The 18789-nt window shown below is 41.3% G+C and overlaps 1 protein-coding gene across 3 annotated transcripts in view; it reads right to left on the bottom strand.

Moving 5' to 3' along the window:
* Window positions 1–18789, bottom strand: part of YTHDC2 (YTH N6-methyladenosine RNA binding protein C2) — a 67319-nt gene that overhangs the window by 3523 nt on the left and 45007 nt on the right. Inside the window, exons 23-29 of one of the 3 annotated variants that reach the window (XR_009762306.1) lie at window positions 13868–14063; window positions 8398–8507; window positions 7236–7528; window positions 5834–5896; window positions 4989–5169; window positions 3877–4080; window positions 346–503 (exon numbers count right to left, since the gene is read on the bottom strand). Coding sequence is in view for 2 of the 3 variants with exons in the window: in XM_061624231.1 (XP_061480215.1) it covers window positions 3877–4080; window positions 4989–5169; window positions 5834–5896; window positions 7236–7528; window positions 8398–8507; window positions 13868–14063 (1047 nt within the window). In the remaining variant the exon portion in view is untranslated. The remainder of the gene's footprint in view (window positions 1–345; window positions 504–3876; window positions 4081–4988; window positions 5170–5833; window positions 5897–7235; window positions 7529–8397; window positions 8508–13867; window positions 14064–18789) is intronic. The other 2 variants (XM_061624231.1, XM_061624242.1) reach the window with 2 other exon arrangements.

Here is an 18789-nt window from a genome sequence, read left to right as displayed (position 1 = left end):
AAACAGAAACAGAGTTTTAGACACAAATTCAATGCATCTTGGAGTAGCAAAATGCCCCAAAATAAATTCACATGTAGTATGTCAAAGAAAGGCCACTTATCTGCTTCTCTGAGTTGGTTTCTGCTTAAAAAACCCGTATAGAGCCTTTAAAATCCCAATACGTTAATATTGCCTCAGGTAAAAGAGTACCCCATTTGTAAGTTTCAGTTGGTTTCTTGGGATGTTTTTCCCCTAGGCACTTTATGTTTATAGAAAGAAAACTGTAAATGTTAAGTGGCTGGACTGTTGGTTGATGGAGCAAGTAAGGTATTTTACAGACTTTCTGACTGGAACAAAGAGCAGCACCTTCCTCATAGTAAAGTGATTCCTCTTCTGGTATATAACTGTTTGTCATGAAACTTCATTCAGGTTTGTACTACAACAATTCACTCCAGGCAGGTAGTTGCAGACAGCCCAAGTGGTTTATACTGTCTGCAGCAACATCATTCTTCCTCCTAGGTCACCTAGAAGGAAGGATGAGCAATTACACTAGCAGGGGATAGGTATCAGCAACATCAGGGCATCTTTGCTAGTATAAAACCAAGTTCATGGAAGCTATAAGCAATAAGCAGAACCAAATCCTGTGTTAGTTCTTGTTCTCTACTCCTGCTGCAGGCACAATGTACTACTTGTGTCGAAGGAAAACTTTCCAGACCAAAGATTATGCTCCAAAAGATATAGGTTTATTGATCAATAATACAGAAAACCAGTATGCATAATGGGAGAGGGAGTTCCTTGGAACCTCGCACTCTGACAATCAATAAGTGTACATAGGTTTTATAAGCATTGATACGTCATACATACATTGTATCTTATGACCCTTGTTACCAATCCCTGCCCTGGTATCCTCCCTACTGGGCAGGTACCTGGTCCCAGTATCTCAAACTGTTTTCGTCTGTTTTACCAAAAAGAGGAAGGGCTTTTCGCCTTTCTGACCCATGTTTGACATTTCATAAGGTACAGGACAAGATTCTTAAAAACAGCTTCAGAAAGAACATTTTCTAAACCTCACTCAATATATAATCAGCCTATGTAATTTCTGCATAGAACACACTCTGGCATGTTAGTTCCTCTTTTACTGTGTTGTCCTGACAATGAACTCAGGAAGCGCTTAACCACAAACCATAGATGCTTCTGTTGAAGAGAATCTAAATAAACATGCTTTTTGCACTTCAAACAATCTATGGAAATACCCACAGCAGACCAGAGTAAATATGATAGGCCTAAACGGATCAAATCGAAATTCCTTTCACAATCCTCTCTTTTGAACGGTCCGTTCAACTGGGAATTTCGATTTTACTCATCCTGATCAGAAGGATATTTCCATCCAGAAAGATCCACGACTTTGAAACATTTGCGACACGATTTTCCCGGAGGACATGGACAAATGGGAACTTCAATTTGACTGGGGGGTATGGTGTATCCCCATTTTTTAGTCTCCAAGTCCTGGCTCTAGCCCATATGGTGGTACGGGGTACGCCATAAACCACTGCAGCTACTACTGAGCTCATGGTATTATTGATTACTGCTTCTACAGCACATTGTAAAGCATACCAGCTGTAATCTCGGTGATGCATAGTTTTCCTTTGAGGTTATAACAAATCTATTTGTACTGGAGCTATGGGAACTAAAGGGATTACTTTGACTGGTTCGGTTTGAGTTCCCTGATCAATTTTTAATGGTTTACAATTATTAATTTTAATCCAATTAGCTTTCTTGGGACAAATTTCCAAAATTGCATTTAATAATTCTTGTCTATACTCGGGTAAAAGTCCTAAGCAGCAATCCTCCTCAGGCCATTTCGCATGAGATTTAAGTTGTCTTGCCACATCAGCAGGCATTACAACTCGTAGTAGTTGATTCACATCAGCCCAACTGGGATTATAACAAGTAAATACCGTTTCTAATTCTTCCTTAAATTTTTGAGGATCATCTCTGATTTTTGGAAATGTTCTTGTTAAATTTAACAAATCGCCTGAGGTCCAAGGAGCATGTACTGTAACCAAATCACCATGAGCACCAGGCATCTGTCTTAAGGGAAATATTCCCTGTAATACTTGGGTTGACCCCCCCTTATTGTTACCGGTTTTAATTGTGACAAATCCTGGGTTTCTACTGGCAGCAGCATTTTAGGGGTTGAAGTAGTAGGGAGTTTACTGCGGGTATTCATTGCTGGTACTTGTCTACTGGCCAGTTCTTCTCCCAACCCCATCATTTCATTCTTAAACTGAAAATCTTTTGGAACAAAATCAAGGAAAGGTATACTTCCCCCCTGCCCTAATTGAATCAATTCCCCCTTCTGGGGGGAACTCTGTAGGGGAGAATTAAATGGATCCGGTAAATCCAACTGTGTGGTTTGGGAGAGAACAGGAGAGGTGGGGGACAGTCCGGTTCCCCGTTCCCCATTGCCCTGCCCATGTGAGAGCTTTTTGTGGCAGCCTAGGCTGTGCCCACGTTCCTACAGGTAGTTGACTTGCGCTACCAGGAGAGCTAACCCTACCTTGGTTTAAATCAATGTGAACTACACAAGAGTCCTTCGCTTCTCCAGGTCCACTATGTGCTGTTTCTGCTGCAAGACTTGCTCCACAATTTGCTGGGGCAAGGCTTGAAAACAGATCAATAATATCCTCTTCGGTTGATTCTATTGGAGGTTGAAATCCTTCATTCACAATTCCCTTTAGAGGATACAATTCCACTTTGCCTTTTGATTCCTCCTTTCTGACAGTTGCTGTGGCTTGGTTGTAATGTTTTTTGGAGTGACTGTATCTTTTGGAGGGAAGCCAATTGCTCCGTTACTTGGGTTTTTGTATTTTTAAGGCTTCTAACTTGAGAAGCTGTTTTCCTTAAATTAGCCTCCAATTCCCATAGCCTGAATGACTGCCATTGTTCTTGTGGAACCTGTGCACCAAAATCATGAAGCCATTTTCTTAATGCCTTTATTAGTTCAATGTCAAATGATCCTTCCTCTGGCCACTGCAGCTTTCTCCCTAAGCTGCTAGTATGAGCATGCCAGAGTGATAGATATTTTATGGGCGCCATTCCATATTTTTCATGCAGCTTAGCTGCTGGAGTGCCCTTTTCAGGGAGCTCTGCAGGCTTTGAATTTGTCTCCCCCATATCTGGTATTTCCTTGGGATAGGGTGCCCAGCGGCAGGTAGTTAAAACTGACCACTTGGTGCTTTTCCCTCGCTTCTGATTTAAGCATTCTCTTTCTCCACAACAACAAATCCTCTGTAGGGCTCGAGCTCCAATCATTGATTCTTAGAATATCCAGAGGATATCCTAAAAGGATCAAATCGAAATTCCTTTCACACTTGTTTGGAAGAACAACGGAGAGGATTATGCCAGGGGTGGGGAGTTGTGATAAGATTACAACTTTTGTTTTTAGCTTTAATTATCTTTTACTTCAACTGCTTATCCTTTTACTTTCCATCTTAACAACCTGCATACCTGCAACTTACTCTTTACTGTATAAGTAAATAAGGAACATCTTCAGTTCTGTAGAGTACTCAGATACAGCACGTGGGAGTTTTCACATGACTGTACCATCTCAGAGTACAGAGTAAGGGAGAATTGTATGAATGAACCAGCAAGCATATGAAGGTCTTCCTGCATGTGATGTAAGGAAGGATACAACTTAATTTCTTTGCACGTGCAGGGAGTTTATGACACGGGGGGGGGGAGCGGGAGCCAAAGGTTATTGGAGTAAGGGGAAAGGGCCACTTTCAATGAAGTAACTATTGTGAATATAGCAGCAGTTATATTCTGCTAATAGCTTTGCAACAGACAATTAAGCATACTAACAGGGTAGCAAACTTCAGTATATCAATTTCTTACCTGAAAGTGTCCTGATCCCTGAACAGAAAACACTAAGTAAACAACGCTGCTCTCCCAAAAGGCTCGATTCAGTTTTCGCTCGTTACTCGGGGTTGTAGACCAAATCCCCTTCTGTTGTGAAATCTCAAGGTTCCTCAAGTTGCTACTTTTCATAATAAAGTACCGAACTGGCATATTTGGTCTGGGAGAAGGAGACTTGGAGCCCTGCAAGAACAGAACCCTTTTATGATGTTTGGGCACATGCAACACACTATGGCCCAGCTTGTAATTAATACTAAGTCAAGCCATGGCTTGGTGCAAAAAAATGGTTCCCAGAGTAAAGACTGCAGCCACAGCATTCTTCCCTGGTCCTGCTACTGCTGCACTACTTAGGAGTAAGTTAGAGTTTGGCTTAGCATTATATCCAAATCTGGACTTGTGATTTTGCTCCCCCAGACAAACCAAAAGCAGTAAATCAAGAACAAACCATGGTTACAACCTGGGGTTGGCCTGTAGAGAGGCTCCAGATAGCACGGCAGCAGCAGGACTGGGACAGAAGCACTGCAACTACAATCTTTGCTCTGAGAACCTGTGTTTGCTCGTTCACACTAAGCCATGGGTTGCCTTAGGATTACGTGCAAACCAGGTCAATGATTAGCCTGTTATAAAAAACAGTCTTAGTAATATCATACCATATTTGTGGAAAGTAGCCAGCTACTTCAATGCCAAAAGGAATGCAAATAGTATATGTTGCAAATTAAAGAAATAATGAAATGTTACAGTCAAGTGGGCTGCATTTCAATTAGTGAGTTGGGAACTTTAACACAACTGCAGCTTAGGGACCACCAAGCAACTCTGTCCCCTCTCTGTCTGCTTTCAATAGGTGTCTAGAAGTAGTCTGTCATTTTAGGAGCAGCCCTTACTGAATCTGAAAAAATCTTGTTGCATAGAAGTACAGGTCATATTTTTCCAATCTAAGTCAGCTAAAAGGATGGAAAGAGATACTGGCTTGTTAGTATTTTGGCTCTTAGGAGAAGTCATTAATCAGTGGGTACCATGTCTGATTTTATTATTTCAGCAAGCATTAATCAGTTTCCAAACATTAAAAACTGGATGAAGAACAAGTACTATACCTTCCCAGACGATGGAGGAGAAGGACTGGCACAGGGACTGGGGTAACTGCTACTGTCTGTAGATTTTACAGATGACTGGTCTGACCTGTCATCTGTGCTTCGTTTGGAATGCAGAACACTTCTCTCTTTGTATTTCAGTGGCTGGTGAAAAGCTGGAGATGCAGACTTCATTAGAACTCTGCTAAGTTGAAAGCAGAAAACAGCATTTAACAAGGCACAAGCAGTTATAAACAGAAAGTTTTAATGTTCTAGGATGGGGGCTAAACCTCTGGCCCTCCAAACGTTGGACGACAATTCCCATCATCCCTGATCATTACCCACGCTGGCTGGGGCGATGAGAACTGGAATCCAACAGCAACTGGAGCTCCATAGGTTATCCACTCCTGTTCTAAGAGGTTCCTTGAAGATGTCAGTTGCTCACATTTATGGGGTTAAAAACTCTTGGTCCTCCTGCTCCACGGAAGAAGCAGATTTTCTATACATACTAGCAAACCAATATGCATTGAAATGAGGCATAGGGGCAAAATGAGCTAAACAAGCAACACGAACAGGTTGCCAGGCAAGTTACACAGAGCGCACAGCAGCTGCTTGCCAGTTAGCACTGGGATTTTTCATCATGGAACTAGGTATAAGAAGGGGGACTGGTGGAATGGCTGCTAGTGTCAAAGATCTTGTGTTTTCCTTCCTCTGTAGTTCCTATGAGCAAGTAATCTTAGCTCACTGGAGAAGTGAGAGTGCAATTTACTATGTTGATATTTTCGTGGTACCAATCGGTTCAATCTATTTTTTTCTTGTCAAATTACTTGAAAAATGTGCTTTTAAAACGTTTTTTAAAAAATCATTACCTCAATATTGTATTGTTCTGTTCTTTGTTTATATCATAGCTTAAAGTTGTTTTGGGGGGATTTCTGAAAGACAAAATGGCTATATATATTCAAATTGTTTTTAAAGACACTTTACAAACATATTAAGACTAAGTTCGTATGATGCTCAAATCCTTCATGGAATATTCCTTTGTTTTCTTACGTATTTGTGGTTCTGACTTGCTCGGTTTTTTTAAAAAAAAATGGAGGAAGACAGAGTTGAATGTTGACCTTCATGCTGTTTACATTTTTCATGGCCAAGTGAACCACCCTGCTAGCCATGAATGCTGTGTGGAAACTCATTTCAAAATTATTAAAAAGGTTTGGCTTGAATATATTCCAGAAATATTCAATTACCTTTTTAACACTGCAGAAATTTTGTTAAGCTTTAATGGTAACACACTTGTGTCTGTTATATATTACGACAATTTTTATTTGGTTATTAGCAGAACACAAGGGAAGAGTATATTGTGAGGGAGTAAAAAATCTTTTTATGTAGGTATGTGTGCATATATACGCATGTGTACACATCCCCTTCCCAAACATAAAACTGGTATTCTCTGAAATATCCTTTCATATGTTTTCTATGAACTGCTTTGCTGGGCCAAGCAGGAGAGGTACTGCTGAGAAGTTCAGAGGAAGGGAAGTCAAACAGGCTTTGGTCAAACTATCCCCATTTTTTCCTAACACATTTCAGTAAGCTTTCAGTATTTTGGCCAGTGAAAAGAACAAGTCAAACCTAAATGCAAGACAGATTTAGGTAGGCATAGAACCTCAAGTCTCACTTCTGCTTGCAAAAGAATAATGACCACAATGTGGCCTTCTATGTAAATGCACTGTCATGCTGTGGCAAAGCCAGGCGCACAGCAAAGTATCAAAACAGGACACGACAATCTGAGGTCCTTCACTCTTCTGCCAGCATGCAGGCTCTACACCAGTCAAGAGCACGAATAAACCCTTCCCATGTCAAGAAATATAAGCTCTTAGTTTGAGGTTACCCAACTATACTTTGCAACTGCTGAGGGACAAATAAAGGGACGGAGCAGAGAACGGAGCTTAGGTCAGCTCTGCTGCTTCTTTAGTTCTGCCTCTGGTGAGAGAAAATCCACAGCTTCAACACATCCTGCTACTATGAACTTATTAAACTACAATTCCCATCATGCCTGATCACTGGCCATGCTGTCTGGAGCTGATGGGAATTGTATTTCAGCAACCTCTGGAGGGCCAAGGTTAGCCACTCTGGTTTCAAAGCATACAGATATCTCACTGGGTTAAACCCTTCACAGAAAATCCTATCCTCTTCCTATCCTCCTACCCTAGCTTCCTGTCCTCTGCAGACATGGAAGATAGTGTTGCGATAAGTGTTTGGTCACTAGATACTAACCTTTCAGCATTAAAAGCATCATCTGCAAATTCTGCTTCTGCTGAGCTTTTCCGGCTAGTGTTTGATCTCCAGGAAGATGCTAAAGGAAGTTCTTCAGATGACATGGGTCTTGGTCTTTGCCCAATTCCTGAAGGCTGCTGCAGACCTGCAATCTGTTCTTCTGTGCTTAAAACAGCGATGAGTGCTCGTATAGTTGCTTCATCAACTTGAGACCAAGGCTTTGAAGGAGCTCTCATGCGCCGTAAAAATAAACTATGCCATTTCTGTCTCAGCTGCAGTAGTAGACTAGCAGCCTGTAATAAATGTCATTTTTATTTTAATACACATTCATCTTGGTGATCCTTTTGAGGTCCAAGAGGCAGGATCCATATAATTGTATAAAACAGCTTCTATAAATCCAATACTTTGATAGCTATACTGCATAAGGAAGTTGAAGGTCAGTGACATGAGTCCTGAAAACACTGCCTACGTTTTACATTTTTCACCCTTTTCTCCTAGAATAGGTTTTCCTGCAGTTGAATTAATACTTCATTCCTCTTTGCACATATGCAAAGTGTTTCAAACACAGAACTTTCTAAGCTGGGGCTTTCATTCTCAGTGATAAGAGGAAGAACTAGGATAAGGCCAGAAGCAAACTGCACTTGCACAGCTTTCTTGGAGCACCATTCACATGGCTGAAAGGACATGAATGGCTAAGCAAGAGGGTCAATCTAAACCAACATCAAGAAATGATTGAAACATTAACCCTTTACACACAGACAAAGCACAAAGGATTATACCTGTCGTTCCTACCACCAACCTCTATGCATTCATCAGCTCCAACATGAAACTAATATTCAGAAGAATACTGCCTCTGAAGCTGGAGGTTCCATTTAGCTATCATATCTAAAAGCTTCTATAAGAGATACTTATAGAGGATCAATCTAACCACCTTCAAAAGTCATCTAAGTCAGTGGTCATCACCACATTTTATGATAGCATATTCCATGTTAATTATGACTCTCTGAATCTAGTGCCAATCAATTTAATTCAGAGCAAGGGAGAAAAACCTCCATCTATTGTCCTGACATCATGGCATGATTTTTGAAGCCTCACTGATGCCCCCCTGGAATTTTATTCTAAACTGAATATTCTCAAGATCCACCATTTTCTTCGTACCCACCTCTGGATCTAGTTTGAAATGTAGCCATTCATCGAGTTTCAAGGCAGCCAAGTTAGCAGTAGTTCTGTCTTCCATCTCACTATCACTGCTGTCATTAGGAACACCATCCACTATATTAGAAAAACACAGATCCTATAAATTAAATTTTACAAATAGTATACTGTACTGTACATATTCTGTACTTAGAGCCAACAATAAAATGAGATGTGCATTCTTAACTTGTATTAATATAAATCTGTAATCTTGCTAAATTCATTTTGTTAACATTTAAAGCCCTGAACAACTTGAAACCGGATAACTAGCAGATCACCTTGCCTAGTATAATATCTTCAAGATCTTCCAAGGAGACCTAGCTGCTTGGTGACAACACAGAAGGGAGACTTCCCAATGACAGCACTCACCCTCTGGAATACCCTTCCTTGGGCCACTCTTGCAGTGGACACATAAATGACCTTTAAAATGTTCTAGTTAGAATCACAGAGTTAGAAGGGGCCTATGAGGCCATCAAGTCCAATCCCCTGCTCAATTCAGGAATACAAATTAAAACATACCCAAGAGGTGGCTGTCCAGCTGCCTCTTGAATGACTCCAGTGCTGGAGAGCCCACCACCTCCCTAGGTAATTGGTTCCATTATAGGACCACTCTAACAGTTAGGAAGTTTTTCAGTTTAAAGTTGAAATCTGGCTTCCTGTAACTTGAGCCCATTATTTTGTGTCCTGCACTCTGGGACAATCGAGAACAGATCCTGGCTCTTCTCTATGTGGCAACCTTTCAGGTACTTGAACAGTGCTCAGTCTTCTCAAGGTCAAACATGCCCAGTTCTTTCAGTCTCTCCTCATAGGGCTTTGTTTCCAGTCCCCTGGTCATCCTCATTGCCTTCCTCTGAACCCATTCTAGTTTGTCTTCATTCTTCTTAAAGTGTGGTGTCCAGAACTGGATGCTTTACTCAAGATGAGGCCTAACCAGTGCCAAATAGAGGGGAATCAATACTTCACTCAGTTTGGAAACTATACTTCTGTTAATGCAGCCTAAACTGCATTTGCTTTTTTTGCAGCCACATCACATTGTTTGTTCATATTCAGCTGGTCATCAACAACAATCCTAAGATTCTTCTCACATGTCGTATTGCTGAGCCAAGTATCCCCCATCTTATAACTGTGCTTTTCGTTTCTTTTCCCTAGGTGTAGAACTTTGCACTGATTCCTGTTGTTTTCAGCCCAATGCTCCAGCCTATCAAGATCCCTTTAAATTTTGTTTCTGTCTTCCAAGATATTAGCTATCCCTTCCAATTTTGTATCATCTGCAAATTTGATAAGCATTCCCTGCACCTCCTCATCCAAGTCATTAATAAAAATGTTGAAGAGCACAGGGCCCAGGATCAAGCCCTGCAGTACCCCACTTGTTACCTCCACGGCAGTTTGAGAAGGAACCATTGATAAGCACTCTTTGAGTACGATTCTGGAGCCAACTGTGGATCCACCTGATAGTTGTTCCATCCAGCCCACATTTAGCTAGCTGGCTAATCAGAATATCATGGGGCACTTTGTCAAAAGCTTTGCTGAACTCAAGATGTATTAAGTCCGCAACATTCACACAATCTACCAGGGAGGTTACCTAAGCTTTCCTGGACTCTGACTCTTAAACTTTAATGTTTTGTTTTATTTGCAAAATACAGTTGTAATTTGTTTTTATCTAGTTTTTAGAAAAAAATATTGTTCTATTTTTATTTTTAGGTAAACCGCTTAGAGATGTTTATTACATTAAGCAGTATAAAAAGTATAGGTAAATAAAATAAGTAGTTAACCTGTCTTAAAAATTTCCCTAAAATAAAGTTAACATTCCAGTCCCTCAAATATGATTTAAATTTGTGGAGCTGACTCCTCCTTCCAGGCCACAATAGCTCTGCTTTGTTCTTCTGGAATCTGTAAGTAATTCGGTCTTCACAACCTTGACCTATCCAAGTTAATGTATATAACAGTAAGCAAATTCATCTGTATTGTATTTTAAAAATATATTGTTAAGCAAACTAAGACTTTGAAAGTGCTGCAGAAGACAATACACTGTTTCAATTAGTAAGAAAAATTCAATATACTAAATTTATGCAAAGGAGATACACTTTAGACCTATGACCTACTAACAAGACTATTCAAAGTACTTCTATTTACTACAGTAACATTAGATATTTACTCTAATCATACTTCTTATCATAGTGTTATTAAAAGACATGTTCAGATTGTTATACAAACATTGATGGGGAAACATGTCCCCCAGATGCAACCCCACTTCCCCCATCAACACATAAGGTGTATTCATATGAACCACCTCATGGTTTTTTGTAGCAGTTCCTGGAACATGGTCTTCCATCCTGATTAACAAGCTCTGTTGTTGAAGCAATAAGTAGATTAAAGTCAAGTTCTTGTGGATGTTTTGGTGCTGCATCAAATATAACCCCCCAAATTAGTTTTGTGATAGTATAACTTCCCACTGAATACACCTAATAACTAATCATCTTGATACTTTTTTGCAACAAAATTTTTAATCCTTCAAAGTACTTCTTGATACAAACTACACCGAAATAAAACATTTGTATCAACAGAAGGAGGTGTGGTTCAGGTTTACTGGAGCTTGAGTAATGGAAATCTATCATGATACGTGTCTCTAAGCAATTCAGGTGGCAGATACAACATAACAGCAATGTCATAAAGATGCTTCATGCAGACAGATTTATCCTTGATTCACCTGTCAAATCCTAGAAAGAATATCCAAAAGTTTCATTTTTTTCTCTCCAGTTAAAACATCTCTTTTATGACACTGCTGGTCTGCTGGATCTTAACTGTCTATGAAAAAAATAGAATGAAGCAATGTCAGACTTCTGCACAAAGGGTTCCATTTATTTAGATTTAGCTTTGACATGTCACTATGTGTTGTTACATGCCCCTTTAAATAATATATATGTATCATGTAAGTCTATATAGTTAGAGTATTTTAAAGTTGCCCCCCTCAGAGTGGTAGTAAAATGTACTTTTAAAAAGGCAAACCGTTTCTGCACCCATTCTCCCCCTCCAGGAAGTCTGGGCATAGAGCCAGAGTGTACCCCTTAAATCAACAAGTCTGAGCTTAATTGTAAACATTGAAGAGACTGGGAAGAATACCTTATTAGGATTCTCTGGATGTTCAGTAGTAACCTTAGGTGAGATCTGAGATACAGATCTGAGAATGTCTGTGAGAACGGAAAGGTGATGCAATTTCAGATCAAAAGATTTAGTTGAGAGACTATAAAAGGGAAATCACATATGCAGCTGTCAGTTTGCCTAATTGCTGAGCCTTATTCCGAGGCTTATCTGAGCCCCTGTGGGTGAGATTTAAATCATCATTCTTTTCTATCTATGTGTTAAGATATCTAGACTGTAAAAGAATATTATATTGCTTAATATCCTTTGGTTTCATGTTGTATTATTAATCCTGATTTATTAATTAACTGGCTATGACCAGACTTATGCATGCTCATATATACTCATATAGAAATGTGTAGTCAATAAAAAGCATAACCTCCTTATGCTGTGGAACTCCATTCTTTTTTACCCTGATTTATCCTAGTTCAGAGATAAATCTCTGGTGGGAGTTTCCTCTTTAAGTCTGCCTATTCAGATACACTGCTGTGATAGCTGTGTAACCCTAGGTGCAGTTGCTACATACAAGAACTCTGAACAGCTTTAGGCTTAAGGGAAAAGTGAAGAACCCTCGAATCTGTACGTGGGCATGTAAGAGATCGTTTAAATGATTTCAATATGACTGGCTCAAAAGTATCTTGAAATTTTGTTAGTTTGTGATCCTGGTAGAAGAAAAAATGCATAAAAAGTTATAGTAGCAACTGTTTTTCGTATATGTATTCCACAGTGAGCTCAATAGCTACTTATTATGGCTACTCAATTCAGGGATAAAGCAGACTGAGCACCAATTCACATTTTCTCCTCTAGAAACCTAATCCATGGCCCTTCAGATGATGTTGGACTACAACTCCAATTGTCGCTGACTCCATGCTGGCTAGTACTGATGGGAATTGAAACAGAATAGCATCCAACACCATCTGGAGAGTCACAGGTTAGCCACCTCTCTATTAAACTTCAGGTAGACAGTTCTGTGACATATTTGGCTAAAGTAAATGTACTGGAAGTAGAGATGTAAAATTTCTGGAAATTCTGAAGCCACGGGGGGGGGGAAATGGTTTTTTTTTGGGGGGGGGTGTTTTCAGAAAAAAATGAAATTTTTTGGAAAAATTGAAAAAAATGCAATATTAGCACTTTTTAAAGATTGAAAGTCACTGTGTTACTTCAGGAACATCAAATGTAATTATGTACAAGTTGGTTTGCATATATCACATTTGGTATATTAAAAGTACATTTTATTCAAGCAATTATTACAAATTGAAGTTACTTTTTTAAATTTTTACCTTTTTGTAATAAATGGATCTACAAGATCCTGAACTGTAAGGAACACCTGAACTGTAAGGAACCTGTTTTGCCAGTTTATGAGGAGCAGGCAAAAAATAATTAAAAAAAACCAGAAGAAACCATCAACATTAATAACAAAGAAAATTCTATAATCCATTTTTTCTTCATTTTTTATTTTTTTTTCAATTTTTCAGAAAAAATAACAAAAAAGGCTTCAGAAAAAAAACAATTTTTCCCCAAAATTTTTCATTTTTTCCCCAGGCTTTCACATCTCTAACTGGAAGCTGTAGTTAATCATTGCTTCCAAGCACATGTAAATCAGCTGAATACACACACGTAAACAAGATAACATACACTTTTTCCTTACACTGAGGTGCTTTTCATGCAAGAAACATTATGCATGAAGCAAAGCATTAACTGACAACCTAGCTGATCCACAAAACTCAACAATCTCAGCTGGAATTTCAGGGGGGGCAACAAGTAAGCCACAGTTTTTCATTCCCCATTCCATTAAAAAATGTTTAGATTTACTCTAAGCAACCCAAGAAACAAAAATGTACAACTGCTGATATGAACCAACTAGGGTTGCCAGGTCCATGGCCTGAGACTGATCCCGTATCTTTAGGAGAAGAGAAGGTCAGCCAAGCCAAGTGCAGGTGTTCTTGTAACTCAGTAATTAGAAAAACCACAAGGTGGAATTCTCCCTCCCCCCTCCACAACTTTTAAAGATACAGAAGACCTCTTGGAGGCCAGGCCTGGCAACCACGAGGTCTTTTGTATCTTTAAAAGTTGTGCAGGGGCAAGGGAGAATTCCACCTTGTGGTTTTTCCCATTACAGAGTTGCAAGAACACCTGCACTTGGCTGATTTTCTCTTCTCCTAAAGATACAGGATCAGGATCAGGCCAAGAATCTGGCAACCCTAGAACCAACCCATCTTGAAACAATAGTTTATAACAAATCCTTGTAGGCTGACCTATACATATATTGAAAGAGAGTATTTCTTATTCAAGCACTATACCTCTGAAGGATGAAGGCTCTTGCAAAGCATTACTTGGCAATCTAGCTGATCCACAGAAGAGGGCCACAGTGACAGGAGTCACAACTGAGCAGCACCTGATATTGGCAATTCGGTGGGCTCTTGTCATTTCATCATATATCAGCCAGTCAGTGGGAAGCGCCTGAATAGCTGCCACTTGACCATTTGCTGGAGGAATCTGTTATCATAGATAGAATTAACAGGTTTTCTTCTTTCATTGCAATAAAAAAGGACAATTTAAAACATCTTTTTGCAAGTCAGCATTCTCAGCATTCTGAAGAAAATGGGCAAAGAGCACTCAATGTTATAGTTCTGCTGAATCTTAAAAGATGTGGAAATCATAACTGAATGGATGGGAGACTACTGGAGCTCCATATAAACCACTAGCTAGCTAGCTAGCTATTTATTTATTTATATCCCACCCTTCCTCCCAGCAGGAGCCCAGGCTGGCAAACAGAAGCGCTAAAAACACTTTAAAACATCATAAAAACAGACCTTAAAAAACATTAAAACAAAACGTTAAAAACATTTTTTTAAAAAAAGCTTTAAAGACATCTTTTAAAAAGGGTTAAAAACAGTATTAAAAAACATATTAACATATAAAAAACATATGAGCTTTCTAAAGGAACAGCAGAATAACCAGCTCTACAAAACAGAAGTACACGGTCAGATATCCTGAAGTTTAAAATTTTGCTCTCTCTGTCTCTCTGTATATGTGTGTGCCACACACAAACTCTTTAAATACATGCAATACATATGGAACTGTTTTACTCAGCAGAAAGGTATTTCTCTGGGGGCACCAGGAAACCACCAAGTGGGTATTGCCTTCCTCTCCTGTTGCTTCAGGCAGGAAAGAGCACTCTAAAGGACTCTCACCTTAGTCCCTCCCACAGAGTGTCAGTTTGCCATCTGGGCAAGCTTGAAAGTATTACGCTTATAACACTAACAACATAATGACTGAAACAACATTGCATTTGCTGAAGCCAACATGAAACATGAACTTGTAAACTACTAGGTCAGTTCCCTGACCCTTCAACCTCCCACCATTTTCCTTGTGTTATTCTTCTTCACGTTACATCCCAGGAGGCCTTGGCGGCGTCCTGCTGGCCCCAGAGAAATACCTTTCTGGTGAATAAAATGGTTCCTTCTCCAGTGGGCACCACAACACCCCGAAGTGGAATGTTCCAAAACTGACCTTCTGTGTGGGTGGGTATGTGCCCCTTAATGATCCAGCAGCACCTCCAAAGGAACTCACCTCCCCACGGCTGCCTCTGCAGATGCGTAAATGTCCATCTTATTATGCTTGATAAATGTATCCAAGTTTGCCCAAGTGGTTGCCCGACAAATCTCTTGCAGAGCAACATTTGTTGAATGTGCCACGATACCAGGTGCAGAGTAAGGTAAACCCCTGAATGCTTCAGAAACAGCCAGAGAAGCTCCAGCTAGGAGGAATTCCTTAATGAATACCTGGTAATTCATGCAACCAAACCTCCTGAGTGATTCAAAAGCAGCCAGGAAAACTCCAACTAGGTGAAACTTCTCATACCTACAAAGTAATCCCTGAAATACTGCCATGCTATGAGAACCTGCTGAGTGCCAGTAATCTGAAACTTAACGTGATGTTTAAATGAACATAAAGGAACAACAGAAGGCCTGGTAGCCTTAATTTCCAGTTAGTTAGGTATTATATAAGAAGGTACAGTTTGTACTTACCATAAACGGTGTTTCTTCATGGATGACAAGAGGTCTCCACGTGGGTACTATAGCTCCCCCTACAGCTTGAAGACAGGAAATGCTTCAGGAAATGTTTTTTGCTCCTCCCTTCCTGCTGAGGCTCAGTTTTCATTCTTGTAAAGCTCTGCCAACAGCCTCAGCTCATCATAGAATATATAACACATCGAAAAAACACAATAGGTGTAAGAACATGGAAACAGTTAACCAGTCTGGGAGAGTCCCAGAAATGTGCGTAGTCGTGGCACCCCATAATATTGTCCCATATAGCCAGCCAGGTTAGGGAGGGCTGTGGAGACCTCTTGTCATCCATGAAGAAACACCATTTACGGTAAGTACAAACTGTACCTTCTCTCATGGATGACAGAGGTCTCCACATGGGACGTACTAAAGCTATGACCTAGGGTGGGTCAGGTGGAGGCAGGACCTGTTCGAGAACTCTGCGACCAAATGAAGCCTCCGCTGATGCATAAAGATCAATTTTGTAAACCCGAGTAAAGGCAGATGGGGATGACCAGGTGGCTGCCCTACAAATTTCTTCTATGGAGGCATCAGTGGAGGAGGCCGCCAAAGTAGCGGCTGATCTGGTGGAATGAGCCATAAGGATCAATTGAGAAGGCCGGTGCAGAGCTTTGTATGCTAGAGATATACACGCTCTAATCCACCTAGCCAAGGTATTTCGTGAGACCTTGTTTCCTAAAGTAGGCGGATGGAATTATGCAAACAAGGAATCACATTTACGAAAGGACTCAGTTCTAGAAAGGTAGACTTTCAGAGCACGTCTAATGTCTAAGGAGTACCACGCTTTTTCTCTGGGATGAGAGGGATTAGGACAAAAGGAAGGTAGGATTATTTCCTGCTGCCTATGGAATGGTGAGTTCACTTTGGGTTAGTTCGTAGCACCACTTTATCTTTATGGAATGTACACAGATGTTTTTGTATTGAGAGGGCTTGCAGTTCAGATACTCTGCGAGCCGAGGTTATAGCTACGAGGAATATCAATTTGAAGGATAGGACCCTGAGAGGAACGGATGCAAGCGGCTCAAAGGGAGGTTTCTGAAGAGCGCTGAGGACGGTCCAATGCAGGCTCCATGATGGAAATCTATGCAGTACTGGAGGACTTAAGGCAACAGCTCCTCGGAGGAACTTTTTAAGAAGAGGATGTGCAGCTAGAGAAGTACTGCTGGTAGGTAGCAGGATGGATGAGAGAGCTGATGTTTGTCATTTTAAAGTATTTGGCCGCATGCCCTTTTTCAGACCATCTTGCAAGAATTGCAAAACTTGAGCGACCACTGCTGACTCTGGAGAGATAGCTTGTGTGGTACACCAGGAGGAGAAAGCTTTCCATGTAGATTGACAGCTTTTAATGGTGGAAGGGCGTCTCGCTGACAGGATGATATTCACCACTTCAGAGGAGAATCCTAACGCTAACAGCCTATTGCGCTCAATCTCCATGCGGTTAGTCTGAGCCATTGTGGGTCCGGGTGTAGGAGAGGACCCTGATGAAGCAGGTTGTGTTGTGCCAGTAGATGAAGCGGAGGGCCTTGTGCCAGGCGAACTATGTCCGAGAACCAGGAGCGTCTCGGCCAATAGGGGGCCACGAGGACCACGTGAGCTGCTTCTGTTCTGATTTTCTTCAGTACTCTGGACAGTAAGGGAGTCGGTGGGAATGTGTAGAGGAGGCCTTTTGGCCAACTTACTGCCAGAGCATCTTGTCCTTCTGCTCTGCAACTCCTGAATCGTGAGAAGAATCTCTTTGTCTGGTGATTGGCATCCGAAGCGAATAGGTCTACTTCGAAGTTGCCGAACTTTGCTTGGAGAGACTGGAATACTTCCACATTCAGAGCCCACTTGCCTGGGAAGAGCTGCTGTCTGCTCAGCCAATCCGCCCTTATGTTCAGGCGACCCTGGATGTACTCTGCTGAAATTGAGGACAGGTGTCTTTCTGCCCACAGTAGCATTGAGGTAGCCTCTAGGTTCAGAGTCCTTGAGTGGGTACCTCCTTGTTTGATCAGGTAAGCACAAGTCAATGTGTTGTCGGTGCGAATGAGGACATCTGGAAAGGCGAGGATTGGTGCGAAGTGCAGAAGAGCTAGGTATGCTGCCCTTAACTCTAACCAGTTGATGTTTCTGGTCGCCTCTGCTGTCGACCAGCGTTCTTAAACATATTGCCCCTGGCAGTGAGCTCCCCAACCATGGAGACTGGCGTCGGTGGTGATGACTGTTTGGGGAGGATCCTGTAGTGGGACTCCTTTCGATAGGTTCCGTATTTCCGACCACCAGGTGAGGGAGTGTTTGACCGGAGATGGAAGGAGAATGTGACGATAGTTGCGTAGTGCAATGTCTGACTGGAACTGAAGTAAAAAGGTTTGAAGTGGGCGGGAGTGCAGGCGCGCCCAGGGAGTGATCCCTATTGCTGATGCCATCATGCCCAGTAGTTTGGCAAGCAACATCACGTCTGGGGATCGAAGTTGGGACAAAGTAGTTGCTAGTGAGGCAATGTTCTGGGCCCTCTGTGGCGACAGGGAAATGAGCTGTTGAGCCGTGTCTATAGTCGCCCCAAGGTGGAGCAGCTGCTGAGAAGGGCATAGATGGCTCTTTTGGGAATTTATGAGAAAGCCGTGACCTTGCAAGAAGTCTAGTGAAACGTGGACGTCCTGTTGGGCTTGATGGAAGGAATTGGACAGGATGAGGTTGTCTAAATATGGGTATATGTGCAATCCTTGCATCTGAAGACCCGCTACTAATGTCACCATGACCTTGGTGAATAGACGTGGAGCCGAAGCCAGACCAAAGGAAAGGGCCCTGTATTGAAAGTGGTGGCTGTTGTAATAGAAGCGGAGTAATCGCCTGTGAGATGGGAATATGGGGATGTGCAGGTAGGTCTCTTTTAAATCTATTGAAGCCAGAAAGTCCCGTGGAAGAAGAGCTTCTGTGATGGACGTAAGGATCTCCATCCTGAAGGTTCTATGGGTCACAAATGATTTAAGAATTTGAGGTCGAGTACCCTGCGCCAGGATCCGTCCTTTTTCCTGACCACGAAGAAGATGGAGTAAAGACCTGAGAAAACCTCTCCTGATGGTACTTCTTCTATGGCGGAGATATCCAACAGGTGATGAATCTCGCCTAATATTGCTTGGTGTTTTTTGATGGAAGTGGCTAAGGGAGAGGGA

The sequence above is a fragment of the Rhineura floridana genome, chromosome 1 (assembly GCF_030035675.1).
Source record: "Rhineura floridana isolate rRhiFlo1 chromosome 1, rRhiFlo1.hap2, whole genome shotgun sequence".
NCBI lineage: Eukaryota > Metazoa > Chordata > Lepidosauria > Squamata > Rhineuridae > Rhineura > Rhineura floridana.
This window is presented reverse-complemented; position numbering and strand designations above follow the sequence as displayed.